The 17,003-nt window shown below is 36.3% G+C and overlaps 1 protein-coding gene across 1 annotated transcript in view; it reads right to left on the bottom strand.

The window, feature by feature from the left end:
- The window catches only part of pcsk2 (proprotein convertase subtilisin/kexin type 2), a 30,763-nt gene extending 23,137 nt beyond the window's left edge, over positions 1-7,626 (bottom strand). The window contains exons 1-2 of the mRNA XM_042010865.1: positions 7,098-7,626; positions 5,315-5,419 (exon numbers count right to left, since the gene is read on the bottom strand). Coding sequence (XP_041866799.1) covers positions 5,315-5,419; positions 7,098-7,277 — 285 coding nt within the window. The 5' untranslated portion in view covers positions 7,278-7,626. The remainder of the gene's footprint in view (positions 1-5,314; positions 5,420-7,097) is intronic.
- Between the last annotated feature and the right edge of the window lie 9,377 nt (positions 7,627-17,003).

Below are 17,003 nucleotides of genomic sequence, written 5' to 3'. Positions count from 1 at the left end.
AATGTCGGTGTCCGCCTTTGCCAACTGCCTGCTCACAATGCTTCATTTCATTTTAAATCAAAGGACTGGGCTGCCTCTCCTCTCTCCTTGTCCTCATTTTCTCCACTCTTTTTTTTTCTTTATTTCTTTTGTGGATGTCTTTCAGTGTCATGGGTTGTTTCTAATTTCTAGTCATTAATTCCATTTTCCACTTTCCACCTATGTGCATTTTCTCCCTACTTTCAAGTATATGTTAATTAAACTTTCAAAATATTTGTCAGTCACATGTGAAAAAATGTTAAGTAGGAGAAACAATAGATGGATGGTTGGATGGACTATTGGATGAGGGCACGGATGTGTGGACAAATAACCATCTTAGTAAAATGATAAGACAGGACAAGGTCAAGTAAGCACAAAGAAAGATGCAAAGGAGAGATACAGGCCAATTGGGTGAGTCAGAAGTGGGTCAATGAGTCCAAAAAGAAGAGGGCTCTTGGAATTTCATGCAAAGCAAACCTTGCTGCTGCTCGTGTTTTTAAAGTGTTTATAGCAAACCTTTTAAATTTATAAGACTTATACAAAATGGGTTTATCTTTTTTAAGATCTCTCTGGAATTTGGTCAAACTAACAGATCTTTTCACATTATCTAAATGTATGCGTCATGTTCATTCATCCAAACCCAGTCCACTTAAAACATGAGTTCTAATTTCCAAAATTTTGATGTAAAATGAGAAGTTGAACATATTTTACTACGAGCAGGCTGCCGCAGATGTATTGTTGCTTGAATTTACTTAACAATACTTTCTTTATTTTGTTTACAGCCAGATAATCTGTCTGTTTTATTTTGTGTTTATATATAATTCCAGCCTTCTCCATATTTTTATCTCTTTAAATGACCTGTAAAGAGGCTAAATGAGGGTAAAGTGACTAAATAAAATCAACCAAATTGTTCATATTTTGTGGTATTATCTATCTTCGGCAAGTGTTCACATTTGATAACTTGAACATGTGTGAACACTTGAAGAAACAAAAGTTGTCACTGTCCAAATATAGTTAAATAAATAATCCCATTACAATTCACTGGTAAGGAGTGTGCATCAGAATGACAGATGACTGAGTGGTTAATTGTGTGATATATCAAATGGGTCATCCTGCAGACATCCTCTGAATTTAAGGCTTGAAAACTGGATAAGATAAGGAGTATCTTATGGTTTTTGGAGGATTAGGTTCGTAGCTGTGACAAGGCACCTATGTGTCCAAAATCAGCTACTGTTGCAGCAATAATGTCAAATTCCAATTTTTTAAATAAAACTTATAATAACTTTGTTTCTAGAGTTATTATAGTGGAACAAACTGCCAGTGGAGATTAAACTTTCACCAAATGTAGACATTTTTAAATCCAAGTTAAAAACATTTCTTTTCTCATGCGCCTATGCATGAAATCTGAACCGTAACTTTTTAACTTATCTTGCTTTTAATCATTTAATGTAATTTATGATTTTATTGTGATTTTTGCTATTTGTTGCTGCCTTTTACTACTTAATATCTGTAATGCTTTTAATGTTTTATGTAAAGCACTTTGAATTGTCCTGTACATGAAATGTGCTATACAAATAAACTGCCTTGCCTAGACATCTGATAATAAAAATCCTAAAGGTAAGGCTTGAAAACTATCAGAAACTTCACACAAAGGAAGATAAAGTGTTTTTTGGTTGATTTTGGTTCATTGCTGTGACAAAGCACCTACATGGCCAAAATAAGGTTCTGGGACAAATGCTTTTGGATGGGCTCTCTAGATTTGTTGCTAGTTGCTGTTTTTTAAAATGGAGTCCTAGAGGGATCTAAAAACTCACTAAATATAGCTCTGACGTGTGCGTCGCTGCTATCAGTGTACCGGAAACTGTGCACTGACAAATGTTCCATGTTGTTTGGAATTCAAACTGCGATTATTTGTGTGGATTTTTTAAATGTGGTATTTATTTATTCTTTGTTATTAATTAATTGTAATTAACACGTTAATGTTCCACCCCTAATTTATATACATATGGGTTCCATGTACTATGTACAAGTGAATCACAAAAATTATAATTTGTCTTTGGAAGATAGGTATAAATATTTTTCTAACTATTTGTAGAATTGAATTACAGATATGTGTTATTTATATCGGCTCTGTGGTCAGACATTAAAAGACCACTATATTCAAGTTAAAGGGGGATCAGACTGATGGAAGTCTGGATAGAGCTTCCAGCCCAATAGACCACACACCTTCTACAAGCCCACAGCTCACACTCTGTCACCCTGCAGCTCAACCATGGACCTTAACATAGCCTCACCTCCTCCACATCAAAACACACTGAGACCTCCTCTGCCTCCACCTTTGGCCTGTCTGTCTCATGCAGTCAGGTGAAGAAATAACTGGAGAAACTGAACCGGAACAAGGATGCAGGACCAGATGGGGTCAGCCCCAGGGTTCTGAAAACCTTCTCATAACAACTATGTTGGAATCCTCAGCACCTTTTCATCACCAGCCTGAGTAAAAAAAAAAAAAAAGTTCCTGTGCTGTGGAAAACACCCTGCCTTGTTCCAGTACCTAAAAACTACTAGCCATCTGAACCAAATGACCACAGACCAGTTGCCGTAAAAATAAATAAATAAAAATAGCCTCAAAAGACAACAGACTAGACTGGGAATGTAACGCAGAAGATCATTCAATGTTTGCACCAAGATGTTTGATATCTTTTAAGTCTGCTGTGGAACATGCAATCAGCTTTACAGTCATCTGCTTGGGCAGCATCACCAGAGCCAGAGACTTAAAGAGTCTGAACAAACGGATCAAGAAGAATAGTTCTGTGCGGGAGATAACTCTGGAGCCGCTGGATCTGATTGTCCAGAAAAAAAATGCTGCATAAGCTGCTGAAAATAGTGGAAGATTCTACAAATCCTTAAGTATTATTGGTTTCTTTGTTTAAAGAAATAAAATAAAAGATACAATGTTGTAATTTCCCTCTGGGATAAATAAAGAATTTGTCATTTATTTTATTTTTTTATTTCATTCATATCCAATCTAAGTATATCCAATTTTATTATCAAATGTTAAAACAGCTTGCTGTAAGCTAATGTTTCTGTCTCTGGAAAAGGTTGACAAGTTGCCTTTTTAAAAATGGCTTCAAAATCTGTAACTTGACCATATTAAGTAAGAAATTGACTATTTAAACAAAAAATATATAAAAGGAAATTAAGCCTGTCTGTTATAATTAGCTCAGCATATGACTCAAAAGTTTGTTCAATTCAATATCTAAGGTTATATAGTGGCTCCTGGTGTGGACGGATCCCAAGATATTGTTTTCTTACAGTAGTGTCAAGCCAGGTCATATTCTTATTATTTTAAGCGACAGTTGCTTTCTTTTCAATTTGCAAACATTGTTTTCATGTGCATGTAAATCACTTTGTGCTACTTTTTTATGAAAAGATAAATAAAATTTGATTTTATTTGTTTCACAAGTTTGAGTAACTTTTGCAGCAATTGTACATGTTATGTGTATATTCTTAATTAATTAATCTAACTTGGTGTAAATACTCACATTTCTAATGCAGCCTTGAATAACTATTATTTAATGAGAACAAAAAAGAGCTTTCATGCTGCCAAGAGATGCACAGAAATCCACAACTGCTGTGTCACATATAAAAATGTCCAGCATCAACTTAAAAACTAACATTTCCATTAGCTGTATTAGCTCAGTGGAGTGGCTAGCATTTAATTTTATTAGCACCTCTCACAACTGCAATTAGAGAGGTCAGTTAATGTGTCTGCAGCAGGACCTCCATTTTTAACGCCCCCAACAGTGAAGAGAGCTAAACACAGAGTTAGAGAAGATAAAAGTGGATTGAAACAAGCAGAACCATTCACAGCCTTTTACTGTGCAAACAAACTAATGCTGCACCATCATTACAGCCATAGTGGACATAGACATGTGGCAAACATCCCTGGTGAACCACAACCAGGTGAACAATTGTAACTAGATCATTATCTGAACTGTTTTTATTTTGTTTGTTTGTTTTTTATCTGTTGTAAAATTGAAAGTTGGCATTGTCTAAATGCATAGAGCTCAGCATGCAGACAAACTGTTGGATTAAGACAAAACCTTAAAATCTTAGTAGATCTCTGTATTACAATACAGAAAAAAATATTTAATTTAGTAAGTCCAATGGCATTGGATTGGTTACATTTATTTTGTTATAATTTTCTAATAATGCATGTTTCATGGGATTTATTAATTTAAATTTGATGATTGTATTGTCCTGTTTAATTAAACAAAAAAAACATGTATAAAGAGAATGCCATATGTTGTAAAAATAGAGTGTTTATCTATTTATCTATTCATTGGCATCTTTAGACCAAAAGGAACAGTAACAAAAAGAAATGCAGAAATCAGTTACTAACACTTTTCTCTCCAATATGTCATCATGAGCAAGATTAACGTGTTTAGACTTGAAAAATATTCTTTTGGCAGAATATTGTTAGAATCATTCATTTTTAACAATTAAAAAAAATAGATTTTTTTTAATTATCATTTACCATTCATACCACAGCTTTAGCTACTGTTGAACCAGCTTGTTGTATTTCATTTGTCACATACAAAAATGTAGAATAATGATAAAAACATGTTCAAGTATAAATAATCTGAAATCCAAAGTAATCTGAAATCCAAAGCCATGACAAAAAGGCCAGTCTTAAAAAGAAAGTCTTTAAAGAATTTTGAGCTTCTTATTGAATTTGTGGCATTCCTAGGGGTTTTGAGTTGCCTTTGAGATATAAACACAATTGCATTTTCCTTGAAATCATACAAAAAAACAGAAAACAGTGAGGATATTCCACTCTGATGCAGCTTATGATAGTATAACAGTAGATTTCTGAGTGACTGCTGCTGCTGTAACTGCTGTAATTATACATACAATACAGCATCAAACCAGATGTGGAGACCAATGATTTTGCTACTGCAGTAGCTCCAGTCGTTCAGGAGCAGTTTCAGTTTAACTAGATGAGGAACATTGTGTTCTCTTTTATTCATTAGAGTTTGTCTTGCTCTGCAGTTATCAAGTGCATTTTACTATGTTTTGTTTGCTTTGTGTGTACCGTCTGTGCTTTCTGCACATCAGAACCTGTAAAAAAGTCTTGACTTTTGCAAGACTGCTGCAGCAGGTATGTCAAGCTATCTTGATCTTAAAGAACATTATTAAACATGGATACAAGCTTCAAAATAGCCACTGTCATGCAAACTGAGTGGGAAGTCATACTGCTCTAGGCACGTACAGATATCTCAGCATCCGTGCTTACCCTTCTGTCTTTTTGGAGTCGCTGTTTGATGCGGGTGCTACGTTTGCTTCGTCTCTTTGAAGTGTCCTGAGGATAGAAGTGAAAGAGGCTGTCTCCAAAGGGAAGCTGGATTTTACAAAAGAAAAAGAGAGAGAAGAATGTGTCAGTAGCAGAAACAGACATAGGAACAAACACAGAAGGGGGCAAAGTGTGAATAGCAAATCAAAATACAATGGACCACAAATGAAGGAGAATAACAGCAAGTCAGATCCAGAATAAGGTCACTGGTTCCCTGGCTTTCACACAGGGCCTATTTTAAGGCATAGGGAAACAGTGCTGGAATCAACCATGATAAATCACACAGGAAGGGAAATGAGATGCATCATCCAGAGCTTTCCCTCTGGCACAGTGCACAGATTAAAGACCTCCTTATGCTTTGATAACAGCCAGGGTGCAGGTCAGTCCTCAAAATAAATGCTTTCAGATGTGCCTGTCAGGTCTAATGTGGCAATGTTAAACTTATGAAAGAAGGAAGATTATTCTTATCTTTAGGCTACACAGCTTTTTTGGTTTAGCTACTGTAGACAAAAGCCCTGTATGTAGAAGTGCTAAGGGACATGCTGCACTTTCAAAGAATCCCCTTTTTATATATTTAACTTTTGTTTAGCAATGACTGATCCCTAATTTCATTGTGTTGACATTTCTACATGTTTTCCCTGTTTGGTGTCCAAGTTTGGTTAATTAAGCAAGAAAAGAGACAAATTCAAATAACACAGATGTTGTTTAATGGTGCACATCCCATTAAGACAAATATAGCCACAAATTACATAACCTGGGAGGCAGTAGCTGTTGGAGATGGACTACAAGCACATAGAACTGCTTGGTGCTGCTTTACTACTATATAGACAGATTTTAATGAGTTACAAATTGAAACATTATTTGTTGTGGATGTAAAGGAAAAAGACACAGCAAGAAAATCTTCATTCAGAGCAGCTCAGACACCACTCTGTTCACTGCTACGCCTCACTGACTAAGGCTCCAGCCAATTTCACCCACACATTTATTTTGACATGTGACAAGGAACACACACTGTCAGGGAATTATTTCCTTCGGTCTACTATAAACAGCTTGTTATACCTTTTGATATGCTGCAGGAGATGCCCTGCATTTGTCAAGCTAATTAATAAGATGAGCTGTTTCAGGTTAGTTTATCTGCAGGGGAAGCCATGAGTAAACCAGGCTATGTACTCTGTGCAAGCAAAAGAAACAAATAAATTCTATTTAATGTTTTTAAAAAATTATATTTCAAGTTTTCTTTTTTTTTTTAAAAGATCATTGCAGATCACTTGACAAAATGAAACCTTTGTTTGAGTTGACATACTAAATGTATAAGGAGGCAATAAGATGAGATCCCCACAACTTCATGTTGTGAAAGAAACCTAGCACATCTGATGCTTTTAGCTGTTTCCTTTCACATATACATCCGTAAAGAACCCTGATCTGCAATATATATGAGCCTAATTTGATTTGACCCATAGGCCAATGGGCAACCCTACCCATGGGCCTGCACTTTAAGTGAGAATGACGTAATCAAATTAAGATAAACTGAAGTGGGGGGAAAAAAAAGAGGAGCTCATTATAGTCCATAATGGACGGCTTCTGTTCCCAAATATATCTGTTATGTCTGACTATATTCTGGGGGTGTCAATGAATCTAAAAACGGGCTTATTATAAATAGTACATTTCTAACTATTAAGCTTCTTACTGCAAAGGCTGCGTGACAGTTTTCTCAGAGCATCCCTACCTTTCGTGCACTCTGGAACCCATGTTGTGTTGCAAGTTGGTGCGCCTCATCCTGTGCGTCCTCTTGCAACTGAACCAAAAGATGGTCTGTTAAGACTCCTTCTGCAGCCTGCGTCGCAAACAGCGCATTCAACAGCACTATAAATCCCACGGCTGTCCCATGACGGGGAGATCCACGCATCGTGTCTGGCTTGTGTCAGTCCTCTTGTCTGCCTGCCCGTCGGAGTGAAGTCGGTGTGCGGGATGCTCCTCGTTAGAGATGGGAGGAGAAGGAAGAGGAGGAGGATGTAAAGGGGTCGGATCAACGCATCTCTTCGTCGTCAGCTAATGAGACCACTGGAAGTTGTATTTTTACCAAGATGCAGCCGCTCTCGTCGGGTGCTTCGAGTGGGTCGGTTGTTTGTCGTTTGCTGACCCAAGCTGCATCCTCAGCTTTCTATCTCTTCTCCTCCTCCTCCTCCTCCTCATTTCATGTGGAATTCATTTACCTTCTTTGCTCGGGTAGTCTCGTGTGTGACGTTGTACCAATGGGCTCTGGCGGGTGTGCACCGCTGCTTCCTCTCCCGGATGAGCTCGGGGACACTTTTCAGTACCTTGGAGAATTCTTTAGAGTTGATAAGAATTCCATTGATTAGGAGAACTATCGGTAGCTTGTCTCATCCGAGGAAGAAACATAGTAGTCCAGAAGAGTATCTTACAGTGACCTTTATTAAAACATGCCACCATAATTGTATCCTCAAATAAGAAGATTTGTATGACACTATTTTAAAATATTGGCTTCTTTTCTGCTGCAGCGCTGTCACACATCGGCTATGACCTTTTCTCTAACTGAAAGTAAGGACAGTCCTCCTAGACTGTAATTGGCTTTTTTTGAATGTGAGTAGATGGCAGCAGCTAAGGGATGCCTCTTCCAAGGCATTTTCAGTAAAATGAAGCAGGTCTGCTGCCTCATTCATCCTTCCCTGAGATGTGGTATTGTGCATATGTGAGAAAGTACACAGCAAGAGGAAAAACGGAGTTCCTATGAAAAGGAACATTAGTGCTGCTGCATGACTGTTACTTCTAAAACCTTTTCAGTTCAGATGAAGGGACTTGACAGTGATCACCTAATGCTAAAGATGCTTACTGACTCCCCTTCATTTAATAGCCCTTTGACAGGTTCTCCATAACTCTGCATGTGTTTTAGTGCATGAGCAGTGAACTGAGTGCAGTTATTTTTCTTTTATTATTATTATTTGTGTTATTTACTTTTTTGTTTAATCAGTTGCTAAAACTTTATTATATTTAGTTGTTTCAGTGCTCTGTGCTTTATATCTGAACAAAAGGATCTTGAGCAAGATATGAACGTGACTCATGCAATTCCCCTATTTTAAATATTAGGTCCAGGATCAAATTCTAGAGACAAATCAAGTAAATTACAACAAATAAAATGAGGCATGCCATCTAAAATCTTTTGTATTAGCTGTGTTTTTAGACCTCACACATATTTCTCTGCTATGCATGCCTTTGTGTAAGTTCTTCTAATCTATTGCTATAATGTAATGTCATGTGTAATGTTTACTAATATTATCTGAAATGTGTGGCAACAAGGGAGCACATTAGCATGTACATCAGTTTTCTCAAATGTCTTGGAAAAAATAATGAGGGTTCATTTTCTATAAGTGGATGCACTTCACTAATCCCTGTGTCCAAGCTCCCACCAGACCTCCTCCCGCACTCCAGTCACTCTGTAGCTCTACAAGATTATTTATTTAGCTCAGGCAAAGCAGGACGTTTATCTTCTTAATCAGTATAACATTCTTCACAGCAAAACCTTAGTGATACATAAATATCTATGTTTTTATTATTGTTTTAAACTATATGTTTTTGCATCATATATGCATGAAACCAGAAATGAAAATTCAAAACCTTCATGATCAAAAAAGTTATATGGGACAGCTGATCAATGCAACACAGAAACATCAGGGAATACCTCCTGGAAAACCATTTGGAAAAGTTTAGGCACATAAAGCTCTGATAATGTACCAACAGGTGACTGGACCAAGCCTTTATCCATTACTGTTTACACAAACTTAATCAGTCAGATCCATTAACTGCTATAAGTAGACAGTAAATAAATAGATGTTACAGTTGTTGACTGTTATCACATCTACAGCAGATGCTGACTGTTACAAGCCCCAGCTACTTAGCAGACTCTGTAAATTTGATTCCTGAGTTGTATTTCTGACTTGGAAAGTCATCTTCCCAACCCCTCCCTCAAAACAGAACATGGCTGCCTACCTCACACAGGTATACAGTACGTGCATTCAGTTATTTCCTCATACGTGAATTGCTGTTGAACAGATTGGTCACAAGTCAGTTCCAATACACTCAAACTACTGTTGTCTTTGTACAAAAAGACGCTCAAAATCTTGAGGAAACAGACAAAAGAATTTCACTACTGTATAATTTTAACCCTTTGATGCACAACATGGGTCAAAAGTGACCCGGCTGGGTTTTTATTTTTGATATCTTTCCAATAAATTAATCTCATCATTCAGTAGTCAAGGTATTCCTCAATTAACTTGTTTTAGATCATCATACAAGATTATTTTGTTTTTTCCATTCTTACTTTTTGAATAAAAAACATTTTTGTATCACTACCCCTCTAATGCGCAACATGGGTCCAAAATGACACATATCCATTTTCTATGTTATTTCTTGTATGGCTCAGTGTTTCTATGATATATCTTTGAAATAAATTAATTTTATCAGTTACTCTTCCAACTATGTAGTAAATATCTTGTTTTTGTTTACCACAGATAATCATTTTCATTTTTCCTTTCTTTCTGTATGGACAAGCACAGCTTTTGTATTTCTACCTAAACTTTACATACATGGGTCACAAACGACCCACATGCATTTTCTAGCTTTAGCATTTGGAGGGAAAAGAAAAATCACAGCTCAGCACTGATCCCATCTCTCTCTTGATACATGGAAGTATTGTTTTTCAATCATTCTAACATTATCTCAAAACATATTTGATGACAATTGTGAACTATACATAATATTTGATTAGGTTTAACTTACTTTGAGATGAGTACATTATTTGTTAGAAAGTTACAAGTAATTATTAGCTAGCTAGCGGCGCTTGCTAGTGCTGGCGGTGGGGGGGTGCTGACAGATTTATCTAATAAGATAAGGAATACTTAGTTCAAGTAGTAGTTAGCTAAATATATGTGCTATATATATTAATGTGCATCTGAAAATATTATTTTGTTTTTTGTTTTCTTTATCCAGAGTATGGCTGTTTGCAGATTTACTGCTGAGAAGGTTTTAGAACTGCTGCAACAAGAGCCAGATGAAGCTGAGAAGGCAATTTTTTACAGATTCAGAGTCTGACATTTCTGATGATGATGACCCAGAATATTTACCACAGGATCAAGCTTGAGTTGTGGGGGTGTCTGGAAATTCAGCTTTCCTGCATGAAGAGTCCTCTCAAGATTCAGAAGACTCATCAGATGAGTCTTCTGAAGAGGAAACTCAGTCCAGTAGGCTAAGTAAAAAAGGATCATACTGGCATGAGAAACCCCCCACTCATAGCAGAACACGCAGCCACAACATTCTCAGGAGCTGCCCAGGCCCTCCTCCCGGATCAACCGCTGTTTCGCCAAAAGATGCCTGGGATATGTTCATGAGCAACAACATCATTGAGGAGGTTCTAAAATGCACCAACTTAGAGGGACGAAGAACAGCCACAGCAAAAGGGAAAGAGTGGAGAAACATTGATAAAGAAGAATTCATGGCCTTTATTGGTTTGACCCTCATTGCAGGGGGGGAGAAGAGCTGGGATGTGGCCTTGCGGGAGCTGTTTGTGGATCCGCTGCAAAATCCAATTTACAAGGCCACCATGGGGATGAGGAGATATGAAGATATTCGCCGTGTCATACGGTTTGATGACAAGAGAACCAGGGCTCTGCGACTAGAAACAGACCATATGGCGGCCTTTAGGTATGTGTGGGACTGTTTCCTGGCCAACTGCAGGACACAGTTCATCCCCAGTGACTGTGTCACCATAGATGAGCAGCTTGTGCCATTCCGAGGCAAGTGCAAATTCCGCCAGTACATGCCCAGCAAGCCTGCGAAATATGGAATAAAAATCTTCTGGATGTGTGATGCAAGGGTACCCTATGCAATTGATGGAACTGTTTGTGTTCTAGTGATGTGCCACCAGTTTACAGTTGTTAAATTACTGATACAGCTCAGCTCAATAGCCATGTTATGTTATCAGAGGTATGTATGACAAAATTAAAATAAACATGTTGCAAATATTAACTACATAAATGTTTGGCCCCACTCACTGCTAAAATAATTACTTTAAACAAATTATTATTATAGTTATATATATTAAGTCATTTAATTTTAATTTTAATGAACGGGTCATTTTTGACCCATGTGTGTAAATTTGATGTAGCAATATAAAAAGTATTTTTGCTGATAAAGTATGAAAGAAAAAATGGAAATAATGATATGTGGTAATCAAAAACAAAACATTTAAATAATACTTGGAATATTCAATCATAAAATTAATTGATTTCAAAAGATACAAAAAAAAAACTCAGCCAGCATGAAATAACATGAAAAATGAATGCGGGTCATTTTTGACCCATGTTATGCATTAGAAGGGGTGTGGATATGTTGTGCATCAAAGGGTTAAGGAAATATGGTTCATGGAATGGGAAAACACAAGTATGCAAACATATGTCTTCTATAAAATTAGGACTGAGTTATTCTACTAAGTGCCTTAGGACAGTCAGCCTTTTCTGTCACAGCCTTACAAGAGTGCAATAGCATCCCAGCATACATTAGCTGTAGCTGAATACAGCTGTAATTGTTAAGTCGTGTTTAAAACGGTGGCTAGTTAGCAACCAAAGCTGTCAACACTAAAAGCTCTGTCAGCTGCAGCTATTTGTTAATGCCAGTCTGTCCTTGATCTTATTTGTTGGGAGGTTGTCTTGAGTTATGATTCAGTTGCTGTTTCTCTATGGTGTGTAGATTTTGTTATTATAATTTTTCTTTTTTTTTCTTTTTTTCTTTTTTTTTTGTTTTCATGTGTTTTAGCTCATTGATTAATATTTTTAAATAGAATTATATTTGTTTTCCCTCACAATTTTCTGTTTTTGTTTTTCCTTATTCCAGGGAATCTTTGGTCAGATCTGACATATTTACAAAAGTGATCTTAAAAAAAAAAAAAAAAAAAAAAAAAATCTTTGTCCCTGACAAACAAGCAAGTAAACATAGAAAGTAGTTAATATGTGGAATACTATTTACAGACACATCTATCTATTTTGGTCTAATTAAACAAGCTTTGCATAACACTGTTCAATATTTATTCTTGTACAGTTACAGTGTTGGCATGCACAACTTATGATGGACTGAAGTATTATCAAATGGTAACAATGCCTAACAGTCTCAATCATCAAACCCCACTTGTTTTCTGACATGTTGTAAAGCAACAATGACACAAGTTTTGTGCCATTTTTGGTTCTGCCGCCTGACCTGACCACATATGTGAATATGCAGGTATGTGAGTATGAACATATTGATAGGTATATGACCCCTTAATACATACATGTCTATATTTATTTATTTTTTTATTTATTTATTTATATTTTCTAAAAAGAAAATAATCAAAAACTACAAAAATTAAGAGCTTAATGTAACAAGTGTGAGGAAGATAAAATTATGATTATAAAGTGGGACAGGAATAAATAAGTTTTAACTTCATCCTGCTCCGTTTAAGACTCTAGTAACTATTACTTTGTCTTTAAACTCTTTATTAATTTGTGTTATTTTTTGCTTGAAATAAAGAACTATTATACAATTAATTATGCTGTAGTTGTGAACGATGAACATTGTTAACAGAACTGCCCATCCAAAGGGCCAGGTAATTTTTTATAAAGGAGATCTTTCCTCAGTAAACAGGTGGATAAATAAAGTCTGATTCATATATATTTGACTAAAACACAAACTCATTGATTCATTATCGCATGGAAGCTGGAGCCTAACCCAGCATTTAACAGGTCAGAGGCAGGGTACACCCTGGACAGGTCACCAATCCATCGCAGGGCCAACACACAGAGACAAAAATCATTCAAGCTCACACTCACTCCTAGGGAGAATTTATATTCACCAATTAACCTAATATGCATGTCTTTGGACAGTAGGAGGAAGCCAAAGTACATAGAGAGAACCCACGCATGAGGAAAACATGCAAACTGCCCCCCAGTTCGAACCTTTCCCCAGCTGAGGCTCGAACCAGCAACCATTTGCTGAGGCTGTGTTGCTCACCATGTGATGTGTTGTTTAGAAACTATTTAGAGAAAAATATGTTAAATCAAATCTTTGAAATGCTGTTTATTAGAGAGCAAATGTCAAAATGGACAGCTAGGTTTAAAAGCTGACATGTAATATTAAGGTTAATGAGTTGTAATAGGCTCTGAGAAAAATTGCAAAAGAAATTTAAAATGATGCAAAATTGAAAATTGCATCATTCACTGAGAAAGTTAAAGTGCTATGATCGGCCCCTTATATGTAGAACCATGTCCAGCTCCAGTCCTTAAGGGGCCACAATCCTGAAAGATACCTTTAAGTTTGTCCCTGCTCCCACACACCTGACTCAAATTAATAAGTAAATTGTAAACGTCATGGGCTGTTGGATCCATTTAATTTGAGTCAGGTGTGTTGGAGCAGGGAAACATTGAAAACCTGCAGGACTGATTTTGGACACCCCTGAAATGTCCCCTGGATTTAAAGAACTAAATCAATACATACAACCAAAGTTACAAAAGTTAAAATGATTGAGGACAAAAATTAAAAAAAAAACAGAAGTGAAGATTCTTTGATTTGAGCATAAAATTGTTTGTGTTGTTTTTAATTAGATTGCAGCAAGTGCTCAACTGCAAATTAAAATTCAACTGCTCATATTAGTTTTAGGAGGTAACTTTAACTATAATTTTAATGTTTTTGTGCAATTTGTTTATCTGAACCTGAAGATGAGGAAATGTGTTGCCTTAACAGATTGTTGTTAGATGGTCTCGCTCCAAATTAATGGAATAAACGTTTATTTCAAGCTCTGAGACCTTTGTAAATCGGTAATACATTGTATGATTAGACAAGCTCTATGGATTTACAGTCCAGAGACACAATTGTATAAACTGAGTTGTTTAGATACATGAACATGAATCTGCAGCAGAGTTGGAGGAGGAGCTGAGAAACAGGGATCTTTAATTTTTCATACTTGCCTGAGGCCAGAGTGGATGCAAGCTGCTTGTCAGTTTTTCAGTTAGAGCAAGAGAAATTAGAAAAGCAGCAACAAACTAATGTCCAGGTGATAATAAAAGATTATACACAAGCATACACAAAATACACTGATAACAAAACAATTTCAAAGTGTTAGACAGCCCACCTTTTAACAAAACAGTACAGAAAAAAGCATATTGATCATCCATTCTGTCATCAAGGTTGTGCTTCATTGTTGAAATCAAATACAACCCAAACAAATCAAGCACACTATACAGTGTATTTTATGTGCAGAGTTCATTAATAGTTTATGGTATAAGAGAGATGTCACTACTCTAGACTCATTAAAATGCTGCGCCAACACTCAGTGCAAATAGTCACTGATAGCAGTAGAATAAACTTGTTGGGCAAATCTTAAATAAAAACATGTGAAGGAAATGTGAGATTATAAACACATGAAACTGTTTTTGTGTCACAGAGAAAGACAAAGATTAAAAAAGACAAATGCTTAATACCTTTCTTATCCTTTGCTGTATCCCTGCTATATTTCAGAGCAGTTTTGTACTACTCTGTCAGGGCCATCTGTTGTGTGACAGGATGGCTCTGAGCAGGGGATTGTGGTTACTACAGTACATCCACATTGATTGCAAGGTGCAGATAGTGTCAGGAACTCCACATCTGATGGTTTCGTTCACATTTTTTTGCTCTGCCCCTGTTTTTTGTCTCTGTCTGTGCTGCTCTCCTTACAGCTTAGAAAGCTATTGCGTGCCTCTGCTTCTAAGAGATAAAATTCCAGCCTCCAGTTGTGCTGATATCAAAATCAACAGACAAAACCAGCTTTTATAAGAGCAGAAAACTGGTGTGGGATGACATATCATTACCTCTGTGTCTCCTACTTTACAACCAATTTTGCTTCAGTTATAGCCTTCTGAACACAAGACATGAAATAACAGGTACAGTCACATACGCTGTTAATGGAAACTAGGATGTACAGAAGTTTCTCATTTTATTAAAAAGGAAAGAAAAATTACTACAATAGTATCCATGACACTTATTAGCTAAAAGCCAATATTTTTTTTCTTCTGTTTTATCTATGGTTTTATTTGCACATCTTAATCATTGTTATATTTGCTTGTCTTGGCTTATATTTCATGTAATTTTATTGTTTAGTGACACAGTTTGTGACTCAAGGTTTGAAAAGTGCTAGATGAATAAATATTTTTTCTCTCATTTTGTAGAATACTAAGCCATCACCAAAGCTTTTTAATAGAATCTAAGTAATCTTCTGACTTTATAAACTTTTATATCTCCAGCCCCAAATAAAAAAAAGTTAGGATGCTGAATGAAATGTTAAAAAGATCAGGATGCTATGTTTTTCATGAAATAGTAACATGTCTCACTTTCAACATTGTTTCTATGTTCTTTGCGAAAACATATATGTTTACAAGCTTTCCAAATAGTTGTATTCTTCATTTATTCAACACTCCAAGATTTTGCAATGTTGGAAAGGTACGTAAAGCCATATGCACAAAAGATAAGCACTTTCCACCAGTTGGTTGGAATTGGTTTCCTTAAATACCTGCAACTGATGCACTACATTCCAAAAGCCCAAACCAGGTATTTGATTCCAGACTTAGACAAATAGGCTTGATTGCATACACTAAAGTAGTCTGCTTGGGATTTATAGCACTCTGTGGAGGTGGGATTCATTACAAGTAGTCTTGGCCAATACTGTGCTGTGCAGATCTATTACTTATATGAGGGCAGCTGGAGAAGCAGACAGCAGGTAGCAGAGGGACAACAGGAGGTGATGTTGGGTTTAATGTGCTATGAGGTGTGGCAGAAAGCATGACCAGCTCAGGTGGAAACACTGGCTCGATTTATCATGGACCACAAGTCAGCGCAGAGGAAGATTAAATTGAACTCATCACTCTGTGTCTTTCTCACTGACCCTCATCTTTTATATCACTCTGTCCTTTCTCTCTCCTTTACTTTCACTGCCTCTGTCTTTCCAAAGCTGATCATATTTAACATTTTCTCTCTCTTCAGTGCCTAATGATGTCATGTTTTCATGTAAGTGTTGTTTACATCTTCCGTAAGACACGAAGGGCTAGCTAATAAGCAACCACACTATAATGTTTATATTGTTTGTTCAATGATAAAACCAGTAGCCTTAATCTTTCTAATGTATTTGTTACTCCAAAGTGTTACCTAGGTTACTATTCATAGGGCTGCACAGGACTGTTCTCTTACGTTCACTTTTAGCTTCCATTCCTGTCCATTCATGCTGCACTTATGTTCTTCTTCAACACATTCAAACATTCTGCCTATTAACACAATAAATATATTGATTTTGTGCCCTCTCTCATCATTCATTTAATGTTTAGAGTTCCTTTTGTATTGTAAATGTTCAAATTTTATTTGTGAACTCCATTATTTGTTCTGGTCAAAGTTAAAGTTAGCACGTCATGTAACAGAAGTTTAACACTGTATTTAGTGACATCATATAAACATTACCAGTATCTAAACTCACAAACCACACATGAGCTAATGTTATCTTATCTTAAAGAATAATTATATTTATTTTTCTTTGGTATTATTGTTTTACTGAGGGGAAATCCAAATA

The sequence above is a fragment of the Melanotaenia boesemani genome, chromosome 16 (genome assembly GCF_017639745.1).
Source record: "Melanotaenia boesemani isolate fMelBoe1 chromosome 16, fMelBoe1.pri, whole genome shotgun sequence".
In the NCBI taxonomy this organism is placed as follows: domain Eukaryota; kingdom Metazoa; phylum Chordata; class Actinopteri; order Atheriniformes; family Melanotaeniidae; genus Melanotaenia; species Melanotaenia boesemani.
This window is presented reverse-complemented; position numbering and strand designations above follow the sequence as displayed.